The following is a 19,016-nucleotide window of genomic DNA, read 5'->3' as shown; positions in this document are numbered from 1 at the left end:
CTGAGTGAGAGGGCGGACGGATGACTCCAGGAAGATATTGTGCAGACTGTAAACAGCCCCAGCTGTTACTGATGGCTGTCCCACAGCTCACGCTACCATCCTGTGCTCACATCTCTCTTGAGTATCTCCGAGCCAGCTGCAGTTCAGCAGGGTCCGAGGAGACCCAGCTTCTCCTGGACACAAACAGTCTGAGGTGTAAGTGAAAGCAGCCTGCATCCTCCGACTGGAATCATTGCAAAATGACTCATGTAATTGCCCTGTGTGCGTACCCTGAATCTTCTTGTTCACCCACCCACACAACTCTGCTGTTACAGATTCCTGCACCCTGCAAGAAAAAAAAGGAGAGAGATGGGGGGGGGCAAGTTCAAATACCTATGCTTTCAAAAAAAGGCCACCCGTGCCTCTCCTAAAGGTGGAAGGATCTATTAGCATCCAGTTCCAAGCACAGGCCAGTCACCCTGAAGTTACTGTTGCATGCCTTTCTCACAGTCTTCCCTTTAAATTTCTGGAGAGGGATTTCTAGGGTCTCCCTCTTGGGAATTAGTTGTAGGAATAATTGGGCCAGTGGAGTGTAGAAGATATATCCAGCACAACCCATGCACTACTAGAGAAAGTGACCTAGATCAAGCAGCTGGTGAATCCAGGGCTATTGTGGGGACCCCCTGCCACCTACTGACTTGCAACTGAACCCGCATTCCCAATAGCATCTTATCCCCTGGAAGGGGGAGGGGCTGGGAGAGAAGCAGAGGAAGGTGGGGGAGATGAAAGGGACAGTGGGCTGCCCCCTTTGGAGAAAGCACCCTCCACCCTCCCTCCTTCATCCCCTCCATCCTCTGCACCCACAGGGAAAAAAAAGTAAGGTGAGGATGGAGAGGCAGGGTGATGGGTTGGGGAGGCCAATGCAGGAACTCCAAGCTGGTGCCTGGGAATCAGCATAGAAAGCTGGCAGCCTGTGAGAGTGTGAGGGAGAGAGAGAGAGAGAGAGAGAGAGAGAGAGAGAGAGAGAGAGAGAGAGAGAGAGAGAGAGAGAGAGAGAGAACGAGAACGGGAGGGTGAGAGAGAGGCTGGCTGCTAGAGAAGAGGAGGAGAGCAGAGGGAGAGGGGGAGCGAGCTAGCGCTCCAAGCATGAGGACTGGCTGCTCCCGGCTCAGTTAATCTGGCTGTCAGTCGGTGTTAACGCTGCAGTTTAACTGCTCGGCTCCCCTTCCAAGAGAAACAAGAGAAACCTCACAGAAGGAAGGGAGGAAGGAAAGAAGCAAGCAAGGAACTGCAGGAAGAAAAGAGCCTGCAGAACATCAAGAAGAATCAAAGGGAGGGGAGGGAAGACCAAATCTATGGTTGGACCAGGGCTTCTTTTTCGCCAATGTAAAAAGGAATATGCCGTACATCTTTGCCTTTTTCTGCACCGGTTTTCTAGGTGCGGTTGTGGGTGCCAATTTCCCCAACAATATCCAAATAGGTGAGTGAGAGGGGTAGCTGGGGAGGGACTTTGGGGATCTGGCCAGGATTTTTTTTTTCTTTTTGTTTTTTTCTTTTTGTTTTTTTGAAGGGGAGATTTCTCAACCCATTCTCAGTCGGAGCTGTTGTGCTTAGCAATTGAAAAAACAGGATGGAAGGAAGACTTGGGTCGCCAGTCTGGGGAAAGGGGTTTCATCCTCGTCCGATGCCGCGAGGGGCACAAGGGAAGTGTTCTCTCTCCTCTCTCTTGTGTGTGCGCGCACACACACAGGTGCACATACACCGCGCACTCAAAGCATCAAGCATGAGCGCCTGAAATGGAGGAGCCTCTGTTCCAGAGAGGGAAAAATACAACCAGACTGCGCTTGAGACAGGGTTTAGAGTGTTTAAGGAGTTAACTCTGACTAGGTGGATGCTCTGGTTGATTTATATAAATGTGTAAGGTGGGTGTATGTGTGTTGTGATTATATATTAAATGTGCATATGTAGCCTGAGTGATGGGGACGGCAGTGATGTCTGGCTGGGGGAGGGGAAAGAGACCCCCCCTCTTCGGGAAGGAGTGGTGGATGTTGGTTGCCTTTGCTGAGAAGTTCCAGGCCTTACTCGGTAGCCAGAGCGCTATGGACTCCCTGGCTATCTTCCTTCCCTTCTGCCATGCTGGGCTGTGTCCCCCTTATCCTGGAACTTCCTAGCCTGCCTTTTCTCTCACCCTTTCCCCTTCCTCTTGAGTGCTCTGTCCACAGACACTGACAGCAGTGCTCCTGCAAGAGCACGCGCACACACACATACACACACACACACACACACACACATACACACACACACTCCTTGCATAGGTTCCTTCCTCACCTCACCCCCCCCCCCCAGCAGCAGTCCTCATTCCTGGGCTCCATCCTCTCAACCCGCAGGTGGGATTCAACATGCTGTATGTCTCTCTGTCCCTCACTTCCCTTCATTCTGTGGCTGTACTTGTATTTATGAAGGAGCCGACAGGTATTGCTGTTCCTGTAACCATGGGGGGAAAAGCCAGACAAATGAAGCAACATCAGCTTGGGAACAGGGCTTCGGGTCAGGGTGATCAGCAGCTCAGCACTTGTTTGTAACCCAGCATCAACCAGGCTGTTGTGTTTTGAGGCATCTTGGCAGGCTGGCTTTCTGTGTCCTCCCTACACCAGGGGTTGGCTTACTAGGGAGAGTTCCATCTCAGTTTGTTTGTGAAAATGTTTGTGTTGGGGGTGGAGGGGGAGAACTGGGGATGGGATATATAGCACATGCATGTGCTTCTAATAGCCTCCTGGGGCTTCTCCAGCTTCCTGGCTACTGGTACTGTTGGGGTAGCTATGGAGTAACTTGTTTTGTTTCCTGACACCTGTTAAGCTGTATTCTGAAGTGTGTACATGTGCGTGAGCTCCTGCCTTACAGACAAACTTCCTGCCTCCGGGAGACACTTCCCATGTGGCCCAGCCTGTAGCTGCTCCCTCCCACCTTCCACCTGCTCACTTCCATTCACTCCAGAGAGAACCAGGACCAGAGGAGTGTGGGGTGTGGTCACCTGGGAGGAGAGAGTAGAGCATCCCAAGCAAGAGTAATTGTTTTAGCTTTTTTGTTTGCTTGTTTGTTTTTTTGGTTTTTAAAATTGGGGTGTTGTTAAGTGTGTGTGTGTGTGTGTGTGTGTGTGTGTGTGTGTGTGTGTAAGTCACATGTGCTGGCCTATGGCACTGTTCCTCTCTCTTGTTACTTATTCTCTATATTTTGCCGCTGGTTGTAATCTTTCATCAAGGAAACTAGGTTTCTGCTATGTGTGTACATCATTCATTGTGGTGTTTCTGGGGGCACACCCACATTGGCCCACACATCCCTGCAGGAATTTCATGTTCAGTCTTTGTCACTGTTGCTCTTTTTAAACACAAGGGAGACACGTCAACCCATTGGGCAAATGCTGAAATTATCACCTCCATGAAGTTGTCATCGATTCTACTTACATGATCTCTAACACCAAACATGTATCTACTGCACAGGAAGTTAGCGGTATATTACTGGAACTGCGAATTCCTGGCCAATGAGAGAGAAACTTCTGTGCACACGTTTATTGTAGTCTGGCCCCTAGAAACAGCTGCTTTCAATTTATAGGAATGCATTTCAATTCATTTGCACATTCCTACTATTACAAAGAAAAGCCCTGTGTCCTTGTGTCTCGGAACAAAAGCCTTGGCGGGTACTGTCCCTGTACTGTTTGTTCACTAGAAGATGTTGACACATCTTGGCACTCTTAAGACCCCCACATCTGCAAGGCACAATGACAACACCTTATGTAACCAGACAGCCCTGGGTATATCGAAACATGAGCAATGAAAGGCAAAAACCAGAGTGCTCACAGAAAATAAATAACAAGCCTGGATGGCAATGGGCAGATTACATAGCATTACAGCATGCAGGTCTGGCCGAGTCTCAAAGCAAACAAACAGCTAAGGTAGAAAAGCCTGAAGGGTCCCAGGCCTTAACGCTTGCTTTGCAAATACTTTCTTGTAACTAGAGGTCTGTGAATGAGAAATGGGTCCGGATAAGAAAAGATATATGCAGGGAGAATGTTCGTGTGTGTGTGTGTGTGTGTGTGTGTGTGTGTGTGTGTGTGTGTGTAAAAATAGAGGCTCATAAACATCTTGTAGAAAAAAGTAAGGAAGATTAAAACTCTACAGTCTTCTGTGTTTTCTGCTCTTTGCTGAGCCAAGGGGCACACAGTCAAATGTTGGGGGCAAAGTAACGGGTATTAGGGTCCCTGGCATAAAAGCTTATCCATGGAGTGTAAGCCTTGGCATCCAGTTGAGTCTGTTTGGATTCCTTACCAGTGAGAGTGAGGACCTTAGGTCTGGATTTGCACAGGAAAGGACTGGGCTCTCTGGGATGGACTGCTGAGCCATTGAGATCTGTCTCTACCCCAGACTTACTATACTGCCCTTTCTTTCCTCTCAGGGGGATTATTTCCAAGCCAACAATCCCAGGAACATGCGGCTTTTAGGTTTGCTTTGTCACAACTCACGGAGCCCCCCAAGCTGCTCCCCCAGATCGATATTGTGAACATCAGCGACAGCTTTGAGATGACTTACCGATGTAAGTAACGGCTGCTATTTCTGACATGTCTTTCTGCACTAGACCCGTGATGGGAGGGCCCGTGGGTAGGTGTTGTTGTTGCAAAAATGACTCCAGTCGTCATTTGTCGTTGTGAGAGGCCCTTCAAGGGAAATTTCCAGAGCCTTTTAAGTGATTTCCAAAGTCTATATTTTAGATCCTGCTGTGCTTTGTGGAATGGGTGTGTTTCTTCACCATCAGCGAGTTTTAAATGCCAGCCTGGTGGGGTCTTAGGTTGACTGCATCTGGCCTACATCACTGAGGCCTCTAGATTGAGAAAGTTTATTAGGCAACTGCAGAGAGGGAGAAGGACTGGTCCTGAGTTGAGGACAATGTGTTCAACCTTCCTCAGCCATTTCCTGTCCACCAGTAGGAGAACGAAAGTGTGCCTATATCTCGATAAGCACTGGTAGATGTGAAGTGTGTCCTCTATCGGCAGAGTAAATAATAATTATTGAAATGGGGTGGCTAGGTGGTTTCCAAAGAGGTAAGAAGTGGCTGTCTGCTTATGACAGACTGTAGGTTAAAAAGAGAAGGAGCTGAGAAGGCTACACAATTTCAGTGCTGCCCTTGGAGCATCACTTAAAACAGAAAGCCAGGGGGAAGCTGCAGCCGAACATCTGGAGCAGCAGCATGATATATGTGGTGGGCCAATCCCCTTAATAACAGGAACTAAACATGTAGATCTGGGTGGTGGGTTCTATAGCTTTCTCTCTGTGTCAGAGGAAAGGCTAAAAATCAATCAATAGAGACAGTTGTCTCTCTGGGGATTAAGCTCTGGTGGAATTGCAGAGCAAGAAAGTGTAAGCATCCAGAATGAGGGAGAACAGCTACAGACCCCAAGCTACCACCATTGGCTTCATGACCTCTGCTGAGCTACGGATGGTTGAAGGCATGGATGTGTCTTTCATCTCTCTTCCATAGTCCCTTATGGGAGCCTCTCAGTGATTGCTGCTGGTGAGACTTTGAAGTGTCCAAATAAGAATTCAGAATTTCTTCTGCCTCTGAGATCATACACGGGATGATGCTGATATGAATTTCAGGAATTACAATTTACCAGAGGGTTTTGGTTAAATGCATCATGGCCATGGGTGGTGGTGTTTGCTGCCATTCATTAATTGTTGGCTACAGACTACTTGGAACTAGCTGCTTTGGGGGATTATCTATTTTAGTCCTTAGAAGAGCTTTGTAGAAAACTGTTGTCATCCTCTTTGAGACAGGCCCATGAGGTGGGGTAGCTATGTAACCTTCACAAGGTCAGTAGAGAAGTTGAGAGTGGTCTTGTAACCACCTTCTACCCTCAAAGCACATTTCTGCTGACTACAATAAACAGATAGGTCCACCTATCCTTAGGACACCTTGACCACAGTGCCTGAAGTAACAGAGGGTGTTCTGATGAGGCAGTGGCCTGATACAGCATTGAAAGGGATAAACTCCAATTTCCTGCTGCAGCTGTGACCTTGCATGGCAGGGAGTGGTCTAATGGATGAAAAAGTAACTACTCTGCATTCTGGTAAAGCCAGATCTTGTCTTGTGTATTATTTGCAATAGTAGTTGATTGACCAAATACCTGACAAGACCAGCTTGATGTAAGAAGGGTTTATGTTGGCTCACAGTGTGAGAACACAGTCCATCCTGGTGGGGAAGACTGGCAGGAGCCTAAGGCTGTTTGCTCACACTTGAGCAGATCAGGAAGGAGAGGAGAAGGGATGATATGGTTCTAGTGGCTTTCTCTTTTTCTCTTTATTTGGGTTACTACTCCAGGCTGTGAATAGTGTTTCCTGCATTCATGGTGGGTCTTGCCCACTCAGTGAATGTCCCCAGACATTCCCATAGGTATGCACCACTAATGCCCTAAGTAGTATTTAAACCATTCAACTTGTTGTCAAAATCAACAGTCACACTTACTACATGGAAGAAAAAGAGCTAACATTAAATCTTTAGATTGTGGGTCTGTGAAAACATCACAGCAAGAAACTGAAACAATGCAGAGCAGTTCTTTAACGACTATATGACCTCTGTTCCTTTTCCTGTGAATTGGAGTAGATCTATGAGGGGAAGGATTTAGTGAGACACCAGTGTATCTAGACCACAAAAACCTCTTAAATGCATAAGCAAGTATGAAGATAACTTTTGGGTGTGAAGAGATGGTTCAGCAGTTAAAAGCCTGTACGACTCTAGTAGAAGACCCAAATTCATTTCCTGAAACTAACATCTGGTGGCTCACAACAACTATAGTGACAGCTGTAGGAGATCTAACACCTTCTTCTGGCCTCCTCTGGTACTAGTACATATATATATGAATGCACATGTATGTATGTAAATATGAGACCCCAGTTTCATTGCTTTGATCAAACTTTCAAAGGGGCTCACTGCCCAACAAGGGTAAGAAAATCAATGAGAATAAATAGCTGGTACATGTCCTCTCAACTCACAGGTCTGAGAACTGTCTGTATCAGAACCTGGTGGAAAGATATGCTAACTGTCAAAATGCTGAGTGCCAAGACAAGATAATAAGGACACAATGAGGAAGAAATGTTCAAAGGCAAGAGGTTGTATTTCTGGTCTGTTATCTTCACAACCTAAGACCTGATCTTGTAGAGAGCTGCTGCCTGTTTATCAGGGTGGCAGAAGCAAGGCACAGGCAAGGTTGCCCATTATGGACAGTGAATCTGAGGTTTTGAATGTAATGCCTGCTGTATACTGGCACACAGGTTGTTACTTATGTCTGCCTTGTGAATCTGGCTTTTCTTTCAATGTTTCTTCAAGCTGTGAGGCAAGGTGGACATTGGAAACAGCGAGGATAAAACTGTTGACTCTCAATTAGATTGTACATACCCCAAAGGGAACATGAGGAAGCTCTCCAAGAATTAATAAAGTCATTTATTATTCGACCTTTAGTTTCTGCCCTCTAGTCCCAAGATCAGAGGGAATGAGGGAGACGTGGGGGGACGGTGGCACTGTGAGTCCTCTCTGCTACCTTCACAGAAAGCTGTGGAACCCTTTGTGACTATGTCTGTGTGGCCCATCAGTGTGGGAATCTGTACATCTCTCCAGTTTGAACTGAGTAAAACTATCAAAGAGAGATTGTTGTTCTGGGCAGAATGGGTTAACCCATCAGACATGGAAAACAAAGTTAAATATGTCATTCAGATGTAGCTTTGTATGTTTTTCTGAAATATGAAGCAGCAGTTACCTCAAATTAAGGCCCCGTTCAGTTTTTGACTTCAAAAAATGAGCAAGTGTTTATCATTTCAATATGATCATCCAATTTTGTTTTTGATGTATTTTGCTATTCATTATCCCTCCACCAGAGGGTGGAGAAGGGAAAGGAGAGGACGTGTTTTAACTGTTTCTGCTACAAGTTTCAGCAACAGGCAATCTAGGGGTGGGGGTGTAAATACAGGGCAAGGGATACAGAGGAGAGAGACAGAAGCATCCTGACTACTGCTGGCTAAAGTGAGAGTCTAGTATCTTTGCATGGACATTCCTCACCTGCCATGATTTAGGAGGTGATGATAACTGATCAATCCAAATGTCTCAGAATCTCCTTTCAAGTCTACTAAGATAGAGTAGGGGTGGCTAACTATAAAGCAGGTGTTTACTGGCTGGCTATCCACCTGCCTTCCTGTCTTTATAGAGTAAGAATAGATTAAGGTAACAAGTGCCATGCTAAGTGAGGCTGCAGTTGTGTAGCAACCAGAGGGCCACTGTGCAAGCTCAGCTTACCTCTTCATTCATTCCTCCATTCATTGGTCCATTCACTTTTTAATCACACACATGTGCATGCACATGCACAGGCATGCATGCACACACATGTACACACACGCACAATTCCTGATTCATGTAGGAATGCAGCCTTGTGTCAGATGCTGGGACTGTAAGTGCCCAAAACTAAAACACAAAAACAAAGACCCAGCCTCGTGCAGCATATGGTTTAACCAAGAGGTTCCTGGACTTCCGCACACACAGCATACACCCAGAGGCTGGTTTAAAGCAAGGCTCAGCAGTGGCTTCTCTTCCTCCAGAATCAGAATATTCAAGAGCAGACCCAGAAGACTCTATACTGCTTAGTATGAGCGCCGCAGCTTAAGCAATGCTTTTATCTAAAAAGTCTTCCATTTCTTCAGTAAGCATTTCTGAGCCCTTAACCAAACCCAGGCATAACGTGAAGTACCAGCAACGCAGACAAAGCTAAGACACGTTCTCTGCCCTGGAGGACTTTATCCCCAGTGAGGCACACTGTCCTGTAAGAGAAAATTAAAATGTAATGTTGTACGTGCCTTTGCAGAGATTTCTAAGGAATGTTAGAGTCACAAGGAGGCCCGGGGTTGGCCTCTCTCAGAAAGTGTGGTAGAGAAGGAGGGAGGGCAGCAAGAGCAGAGGGTGGAACTTTCTGGGCAGAGAAAATAGCAGGTGTGGAGGGGACATATTACTGAACTTCTTCTCCTCTAGTGGCTTCCAGGTGGGCTTTTCAGCTTGACATAGAACACATGCTATAAAAGAGGTCACCAAGTGACCACCCAAGGGCAATTTCCAGAACAGAATCTACCATGGGAGAGGATGAAATTTCATATTAAAACTTGTATGTCCCATCCTTTTAAAAATGTAAAAGACAGAGCTAGAGGTCTGCACAAGATTGGATCCTTCAACCTCCTGTCATGGAGGAGGGACCTTGGTCCTCCCTGAAGATTTATGGCCAGCTAATGGCTGGTGGGGGAAGGATAAGACATTTGCTTCAGGGACATAGCCACTGGCAAGGTGCCCAGGGTCCTGTACACAGCCCTTACCAAACTCCTTGAAGCATCAAAACTAAAAACAAAAATAAAAGAGCAGACAAGGGGCCTCACTGGGAAGTAGAAGGGCGTCAACGTGAGTGGAGAAGATACGAGAGGGGGTAAAGGATGGCTGTGATCAATACACGCTACCTACATGTGTGAGAATGTCACAGCAAGACCATGATGATATGTAATTAATATGCCTAATAAAAATTTAAAATGTTATGGAGAGATAAAACAATGGTAAACCCCGAGTCTATGTAGCCTTGATGGCTAGGAAAGAAATGGGCAATCATCACCCCAATGGGCCTCTTCTCGACCAGTCCAATTCTCTCTCTCCTCATTGCCTCTAGGAAGTATTGCCTTTGCGAGCTGCATGGACTTCTTAAGCAGCACCATCTGAGTGTGGCACCTAGTCACTGCTAGAATGTCATTTGCTCTCTGGAAAATGCACACAGTGGTAACAAGTCCACATGGAAAGACCCCTAACATCAAGGAGCATAGTCATCAATAGGCAGGGCTCACCCACACAGCTACAAATGATGGTAGCCTGTTATAGCCAGGTGGAGGGCAACATCTCTGCCATGGTGGGACTCCTACTGTAGGCCCAATTGGAATTCTCAAGAGTGTTCTAACAAGGTTTTGGTTGCCAGCAATAGGCAAAGGCCTCTTAGATGCGGTATAAGCTTCACACTTCACTTCAGAGCTTCAAATTCATAGTCTGCAGATTTCTGTTGTTCACCCTTCAGAATGCTTTTCAAAATCCCACCTTTTTACCTTCTTTGGAAAAAACTGAAGACACTAAGCAATGCTGGGCACACATTCCCACCCAGCATCTACTGTCTAGAACTGAGAATTACTTTTTTTAAAAATGTAAAACATAAGCTTTCAGGTTTAGCTAAGCTCTCTCTGTGCCTTGTCGTTCATGTGGCTGCTGTAATCAGATGATTTTGCTTGACCAGGTCTGTGCACAGGCCAGTGCTCACATTATCCCCTTTAGTGTCCAGCATCGTGCTACTTTATTCTAATGTCTATCATTCACCCTGCAAGAAATAGTAAAGGACACAGATGATATGTGACACTTGCCTATTGTTCGAGAAAAGAAACCAGCCTTAATACAGAAATGAAGAGAATGTGGCGAGCGATGGAGTGAGCAAAGGCGACTCCGAAGCTTGCTCTGTCACTGATGCATCCAACCTATGATGTTGTCATAGGTACAGTGATCCCATTTTATAGATGTTGCTACTGAAAGTAACGGGGATTGTTTGCAAATTATGCCAAGAGAGTTTACATGAGTCTCTGAGGATTCCACATGCTACTGTGAGATCTGATTCCGGATAAAATAAGACAGACACTGTGGCTGTGGACAGACAGACTTCAGAAGAGGGAAGGCTCACCTGGCCATTGGAATGTGGAAATGTTAGTAGTGAGGAGGTAGGGAGATGTTTAGAGAGGATAAATTTCCAGTATCAGTATCCTCCCTCCAGCCTAATCACACTATGTGTGCCCCTTTTCTGAGCTGCAGAGTGAAACGTTTGTATTCTGTACTCTGTGATGTGACTTTTCATGGAACAACATGAAGGACCCCTGTGATAGACTAGTGCAATGATCCTAGCCGAGTCTAGCTTACCGAAGCACTGAGTGTAAAGGTGTTACTTAAAGGGTCATGGGTGACTCAAAGGCAGCTGGTGAAAAGGCCCATCCCAGCCAGGAAGCTGCCTCCCCAGAGCTCCAGCTAGGCTCTGTAAGGAGATCGATAGTAGAGTCTCCTTTCCCCAGCAACTGCTTGCTGTTTCGATGACCTGGGGAAGCAGAATTGTATTGGGATCAGGAGTTTCCTGAGCCTTTGCAGCCTCCTTTTATTTCCCATCTTATGAACATCCCTCCTCCAACCAGAAGGGACTGTCTCAATTCAGAGGAAATGGGTACACTGCTCACCCCGCACACCCACGCCCATCCCCCTGGCTCATGGCAGATGTCTTCAGTTCTCCGGTTGATATGACAACCTGCTTGGGCTCCTGCATCTTCATCCGTGTTCTCACCATAAGAAGCACAGGTGTTGACACTGGTGTGTGGCTGACTCTCAGTTCTCTTTCTGAACAGAGGCTTATTGATAAACACCAATCCCTGTGGGTAAAGACCTCTGTTGGGATGAGAGAGATGGCTGATGTCTTCTTGGAGCCTTAGGGTAAAGTAGTTACAAGAGCTGTGTTTGGGAAACTGGTAACATTCAGAGATGTATTCAGTCACTCAAAGCATCCGTCAGTCACTGCCTCCCCTGCAGTGGGATTCCTATTGTGCCCCTTCCATACCATGCAGACAGCTGCTGCTAGTCACACTCTTTCCAACATGACCTCAAACTCCCTCTCACTACCTCATTCTAAGCAGCGATGGTGAATTGGTCAGAGTTGACTCAAGAGATGAAATCCATTTGCCATTACAGGCCACTGCAATAGGAACTGAGGAAAAGAAAATGTACCAAGCATTGATTCTCCCCTCAAGGGGCTCAGGGTCTTGAAGAGTAAATAGGCTTGCACCAAGAGATGTTGGAGTCTACATCCTTCCTTTCTTTCACTCTCCCCTTCTTCCTCTCCTGTCTCTCCTCCCTTCCCCACTCTCTCTTCTCCTTTCCTCTCTTTTTTCTTTCTTATAAATGCTCTGAAGAAAGAACTTCTGAACTCCCCTATCATTGTAAGTAAACTCCCAGCTGGAACCATCTAGACTTCATCAAACAAGAAAACTTAGGGAGGAAGCAGAAAGGCAGGTTGGCTGAAGGCAGCTGTAGATGATACATGTGTGGTGCAATGGAAGGGGATTGGATTCTCTGGGTTCAGATGTGAAGACCTGGATCCAAGCAACAGACTATCTTCTTATTCAGATAGTCATGGAGGCATATAAGCATCCTCCCAGCATCCTTCATTGTGTGTATGTTTGTATGCATACAAGTGCATATATCTATGTACGTATATGTTGTACATGCACATGGAGGTCAAAGGTCAAGTCAGTCTCTGGCATTGTTTCTCAGGAGCCATCCACTCTGGTTTGTTTGTTTGTTTGTTTGTTTGTTTGTTTCCTGAAATAAGTCTCTTGGTGAGATCTGGGTCTCATGAATTTTGCTAGGCTAGGCTGGCTAGCTAGCGAGCCACAGAGTTCTGCCTGTCTCGATCTCTCCAGTTATGAGTTTGAAAATGTGGACCATCATTTGTGGCTTTACATGGAAACTGAGGGTTGAGCTCAGGTCCCCATGCTTGTAAGGCAAGTGCTGCTTAATCATCTGAGCATCTCCTCGATCCCTAGGGTGGGGGTTTTATACTGAGTGCATATGGAAAACTCTCTGGCCTGTAGGTTGGAAGGGTTCTTAAACTACATAATACCACAAAAAAGGACCCTGTCGTCCCGATGTGAAATAGTCACATGCTATATGTAAATGCAGATCTGTTCATTCAGGATCCAGGAGTATTTCGGGACAGCTTCGTGCTCATGGTGCATCCCAGCTAGGAACAACTGCAGATGAGTGACATGAGAGGATCGCCGAAAACAATGTGCTAAAGGACCAGGCAGGGAAAGCATGTAACATGTAACCTAGGAGCCAGCTCTAGGCAGGTGCAGAGCTAGGGGTGTGAGCTGAGGACAGGAGCTTGGGATTCTGTACTTGGGAGGCTGTACTTGGGATGCTGTACTTGGGATGTTGTACTTGGGATGCTGCACTTGGGATGCTGTACTTGGGATGCTGTACTTGGGATGCTGCACTTGGGATGCTGCACTTGGGATGCTGGACTTGGGATGCTGTACTTGGGATGCTGTACTTGGGATGCTGCACTTGGGATGCTGCACTTGGGATGCTGCACTTGGGATGCTGTACTGGTGGAAGATTCTAGTTGTGGTCTAGACAGCACCTGCTAGAGATACAGGGAAGTGTGTAGCTGGAGACAGATTGTTATACACGCTAGACCACTGAGAGGCACCTGAGAATTTTGAGCATAGGAGTGCTTGCTCAGACTTTGATTTCCTCAAAAGGAGTCAGAGAGACACTGGTCCTGGTCTTCTCTCTAGAGTGAAGGGCAGTGGGTAGGTGGGAGATGGCGTGTGGCCACTCAGCAGCCAGAAGGAAGACTTTGGGTTGGAGTACATTGGTCTCTGCTCCATTAATCCTATGTCCATTATGGGGTGAGGGCAGGCAAGAGATGGCAAGAGATGCTGGGAGGTGGGGGATGCTGACGGTATGTGGATGAGTACATGTCACATGTGGTTCTGTGGGCCCTTAGGTAAGTATCTGCTGGCTGATCCAGGGAAGACATGGAATTCTGGAGACTCTGTGTATAGCAGATCTCCTAACATGGAAACCAGACAACACGCTGATATCACAGCAATTGGTAGACCAAGACAGGAAGATAGCTATGAGTTTGAGGCTACATCTGCCACATAGTGAGTTAGAATCCAACCTGAGATATATACAAAAATCCTGTGGAAGAAGAAAAAGGAGGAAGGAAGGAAGGAAGGAAGGAAGGAAGGAAGGAAGGAAGGAAGGGAGGAAAAAGGCAGGAAGGAAGAAAGAAAGGAGAGAGGGAGAGAGGAAAGGAGGGGAAACTAGAAGGGGAAAAGGGAGGAGAAAAGGGAGAGGAAGGAAAGAAGTGAGGGAAGAAAGAAGAAACTCTGTCCTAGTCAACTCCAGCTCTGTCATCCCCCATGAGCCCTCTTTGCTTTCCTGATCCACTCTCTCCTCTGTATCTCAGACCCAAAGTATCTTCCACTAATGTCGTTCCGCACCCTTTAGTCATGCAGTCTTTACCTTCTCTGAATGCCAGGAGGAACAGCTAGAGAGAGATCACCTTGTTTCCTTCAGTTTCTCATTATCATCACCTCAGAGTAGTGTGCAGTAGTGCTAAGTAGATGAATGAATGAATGAATGAATGAATGAACGAACAAATGAATGATGTGTCAGAAATGGCAGTAAGGAGAACAAGGCTGCCTGTGGCTGTGTGTATAGAGGGGTGGGACACCCTGATTCTATCGGGTTCTGAGAGTTCCAGGAGGCTTCCTGTCAAATCCTCATGTGACTATGATGTGTGGCTGGAAAGTCATAGGGAGAGCCAGGTGTGAGTCCTTTCTGCAACTCTAGATGAATATGGGGGCTCTGAATAAGGTAAGAAGCTCTTTTGTCTTGTTGTGCATGTATGTATGTATGTGTGTGCAGGCATATATGTTTGTGTGCACATGTGTGAGTGTGATATGAGTGTGTGTGTGCGTGCTCAAGCATGTGCTGGCACTCAGGTGCACACACATGTATGCTCTGAGATAAGGAAGAGGCTCTCAGTTGTGGTGCAGTGGTCTGAGCATTTCCAGTTTGGTTCCTAGACATCTGTGTGTTGGGTAGGCTCTCCTCATCCTGTGATCTGTCTGCAGATACCTTCCAAGGCATGGTGGCAGCCTTTATTGCATGCATCACTGCTTGCATCACTGCTTGCATCACTGCCTGCATCACTGCCTGCATCACTGCCTGCATCACCGCCGCATCACTGCCTGCATCACTGCAGGTTGTCTGGTCATATGCCCTTATGCACTTAAGCAGCTCCTTGTACTCCCTGCTAGCTTGGTTATTCCTTTCCAACAGCCATAACCCTTTCAGTGTTCTTTAGTATATCTTAGCCAGTCACCCTCAAAGTTCAGGAAAGCCCAAGACCATTGGAGGGCCAAGACTCAGAGGATGCAGGCAGAACTACCATGAATGAAGAGGGTAGTGAAATTGTCACCCAATGGTTGGGCATGTTTCAGTGTCCTCATCAAGCAGAATGTCTACGATGAAAACGATTTTCTGAGATTGTCTTTTATTTTATGTACTTCAAATATTACACTTTATAGAAAGCCATGGGAACAGAGACACTAAGCAAAATTAAATTTTGTGTAATTATAATACAAAAGATAAATTTCCTAACTTTTTTTTTTTTTTTGGTGAACATATTAACTGAGACTTGTCAGGTGTGTTTGCCGCTTTCTAACATGGTTTTTTATTTGCTGTAGCAGCCAGGCTTCTCCTGACTGTTACACACTCATTCTTCTTAAAGGATCCTATGTCCATCCATAGCCTGCCTTACACTTGCTGCCTCCTTTCATTGGGTATTACATTTATAGCCTTTTTTTTCCTTTTAAAGAACATGATGATTATCTTTAAATCTTTTTTTAAATAAATTCTTAAATGGAGGACTTTTTGTCTAAAATTTGTTTAATACTTTAAAATTATGTATTTATTTTTTTCTTGTGCGTGCGTGTGTGCACATGTGTGGAGGTCAGAGGACAACTTACAGGAGTTGGTTCTCTCCTTCCACTTTGTGGGTTTAGGGAGTTGGATTGGCAGCAAGCGCCTTTAACTTCTGAGCCAGCTCACTAGCCTTACTTTATTTTTTTAAACTTTTAATCTGATTTTATGAGCAATAAGATCAATAGAACTATTTGCAGTGAGCTTAAATGTAATAATTAGTATAGCAGGATTCTGATAAGTTGTTGGATGCTGATGCTGACAAATACTTGCAGAATGAACTTCTGAGTCTAGTTATCTTCCAGATGTACAGTAAGGGATGCTAAAAGCAGAGTCTCAGGGTCATTAGAGCAAGCCAGTGCCATTACTCATCTGAAAGGGCTTTGAGGAATCAAAAGTGCTGGAGAAAGGCAGGGTGTTATAATTACCAGAGCTCTTATCCATTAACATAAACATACCATGGTTACAATGGGGCTAATTAATCTTTAATGTCTTCCTGTGAGGGTGGTCATTATCTATGAATGGATCTCTTTTCAGGATGGAAAAAGCTGAAACTGCTAGGCTAAGTTTATCCCAGGCCCCAATATGTTAGCGCTGTTAATCCAGAACTCTTTTCAAGTGGTTCAGTCTGTAAGAGTGGACTAAAGAAAATCCTCATTTGTAGAGACAAAGGTCAACACTGTTTGTGCAGGGGACAGTCAAGGCTCCATGATGACCAGAGGTTTAAAAAAAAAAAAAAACAGTTATCTTAATAGTTTTTTTGTTACAGTTTGTCTCTGGATTCAAGGACTTGAATTGGCATTAAGACCGAGTCATGGTCTCCGGATCTTTAGGCTTAGCTTTGTTGTCAGACACAAGTTGATACATATCAGTCCAACAACACTACCACCTCTCGCTGGCCCTCAAAGTCCTCTTCCCATTGGCAATAGAAAATCCTGGCGCTGGTGTCATTGAACAAAAACCTGGTCACAAGCTCATTTCTGAATGTGGGAAGTGACCAGGGTGTTAAAGTCTTGTGATTGCCCTAGATGTAGACCAGGAATCATTCTTGGAAGGTAAGGTGGTTGACAAATGATGGCTGCCTTGTCCACAACAGTACGACCCTGTGTAGGGGGTGGTTCTGATGCTAAAATCCTGATCTCCAGTTGGTTCTTAATCGATCAATAAAGATACCAGCAATCCATGACTGCGGGCGGGGCTGGAAACTTAGAGTTGAGCGGGAGAGCACAAGGAGGATCGAGAGAACCAGGGAAGAAGAAGGAGGAGGAGCAGCAAAAGATAAAGTCAACCAGCCATGTGAGTTTTCGGTTGGAGTGGCCAATGGTCACTCTATCCAATTGTGTGGGATGGCAGGAGGTTTAGGAGTGCCCAGTCATTGAGATAGCAAAGGCATTTTAAGATTAACTGGTGCACGTGCATGTGTGCGTGTGCGTGTGCGTGCGTGCGTGCGTGCGTGCGTGCGTGCGTGTGTGTGTGTGTGTGTGTGTGTGTGTGTGTGTGTGTGTTGTTTTTTGTCTGTGGATCCAACAGAATCTAGGTAGGGGCTGGAAGTGCGGTCTGCCCGGAGCTTAAAGCAAGTTAGCAAAAACTACACACAACACTCCTGGGACATTTTTTTCCCCGCAGAAAAGAAACCAGTATGTTATCACCCACAGAATGGAGGTCAGATGCTCAAGAGCAAAATAAGACAGACGTCCTCCTACAGCACATCTCTGTAGAGGAAAAATTCAAAGAAGGGGGAGCCCAACCCTTGCTGATCACGCGGTCCGTTTACCAAACTGGAAGAGTTTCTAAATGAGAAGTCAGACAAGATCAGGAGAGGTCAGGGAGGGCAGACGATTTGAAATAGAGGCCGATGTGTGAGCGATAGCTCTGCATGATGTTTGCTAATGCCTGCCCAGCCAGGAACAGAACTGACCCACAGTATAGTTGGAACAACCAGCACTGTCACACTTGCATGGGTGTCCCATCCCTTGAGGCTACCTCCGAAGTGTGTGAAGTCTAAGGAATCTGTCACTTGTACACTCTCCCAGCAACAGGACAGTCCCTGCTCTGCTCACTCAATCTACAATGCACAAACACTTTCACAGTCCCAGTGGGAATCTTGGCTCCCGATCGGCTAAGCCCACACCACCAGATGGTCCCATCTTCTAATTGGTTCCATCTCCTTTAGTCCTTGGCAGGAATAAAGCTTTCCCTGGGCCTGATGAAGGGAGGCCAGGGAGAGCTAGGATCACAGGAAGGAGGCTTTAACCTGGGCTAAAGAGACTGAGATCCTAAGCTGGTGTTTATCCAAGGGAGGGGAGGCATGGCTGTCTTTCACAGGAGGTCACAAATTGACAATGTGCTGTCATTCACAAGCATGGGATTCTTGTGGCTGGAAAGAGATGCAGCCACAAAGGCCAGTTGATCTAGTGCAGGGCCTGCATGAAGTCATTAGTTTTTATGAGCTTAGTAGTAGATTCCATTATTACTGCTAGGCAAGCCTTTCCTCCAAGTCCCTGACCCATTCACATTGTGTCCGCTAGTGTGACTCACTCTGAAAAGTTGGCTTTCCATAGACCTGTCTCAAGCAAGACCCATAGAAGTGCATGCCTGTAGAGCCTGCTGGTCCTAGGAGAAAGAAAAGACAGGTGTCAGTGTCAGTGGTGACTAGAAAAACTCATGCACTCAAGTCCCAGAGAGGTCATATACCAGCAACCCGTGGACCCGCCAGGGCTGCAGGGATTACATAGAATTGCACATCATGTATTAGGGGCTGCCTTGTTTTGCAACAATAACCCATTGATAGAAGCAACTGCCAACTTGATTTAACCTTTGACTGGTCACAAGAGAAAAACTGGAAAATGATATTCTGGTCTTGGTCTCTATAAACCAGGTATTCTAGCAAAAGAGAGGAACAATAAACATAGTCAAATTAAAGAAAATATTTTTATTTATTTTTATTATTTTATTTTTATTTTATTTATTTTTATTTACCTGTATGTGTGTGCGCGCGCACGCGAGCATGCGTGTGTGTGCATGTATACTGCATATATGTAGATACCCTTGAGGTGAGAAGAGGGCATCAGATGCCCTGGAGTTGGAGTTATAGGTTATTCTGAGCAACCTAGTATGGGTGTTCTAGGTACCTAACTCTGAGTCCTCTGCCTGAGCAAAAGAGCCAAAGGGTACAGAAGCCCTGAACATGCAAGCAGAGGCTAGGCTTCCTAAGCATTCCTCACAGACAAGGGGATGCACTTGGCTACACTTCCTGTTTTAGCTCCAGAAGATTCTAGAGTTCCTTAGCATGGCAGGAGGTTCCTGTGTGCCTGTGTATGTATGTTTCATTCTTTCACAGAAAAAGAACTACATCCTTCTAGGTATCCCTTTCCAAGCATGTGATTGCAAAATGGATACTG

The 19,016-nt window shown here is 46.0% G+C and overlaps 1 protein-coding gene across 2 annotated transcripts in view; it reads left to right on the top strand.

Moving 5' to 3' along the window:
• The first annotated feature begins 931 nt into the window (after positions 1-931).
• The window catches only part of Gria1 (glutamate ionotropic receptor AMPA type subunit 1), a 318,930-nt gene continuing 300,845 nt past the window's right edge, over positions 932-19,016 (top strand). Inside the window, exons 1-2 of one of the 2 annotated variants that reach the window (XM_034506141.2) lie at positions 932-1,459; positions 4,429-4,566. In XM_034506141.2, the coding sequence (XP_034362032.1) occupies positions 1,378-1,459; positions 4,429-4,566 (220 nt within the window). In that variant the 5' untranslated portion in view covers positions 932-1,377. The remainder of the gene's footprint in view (positions 1,460-4,428; positions 4,567-19,016) is intronic. The other variant, XM_034506142.2, reaches the window with a different exon arrangement.

This window comes from Arvicanthis niloticus, chromosome 6, assembly GCF_011762505.2.
Source record: "Arvicanthis niloticus isolate mArvNil1 chromosome 6, mArvNil1.pat.X, whole genome shotgun sequence".
NCBI classification, from domain to species: domain Eukaryota; kingdom Metazoa; phylum Chordata; class Mammalia; order Rodentia; family Muridae; genus Arvicanthis; species Arvicanthis niloticus.
This window is presented reverse-complemented; position numbering and strand designations above follow the sequence as displayed.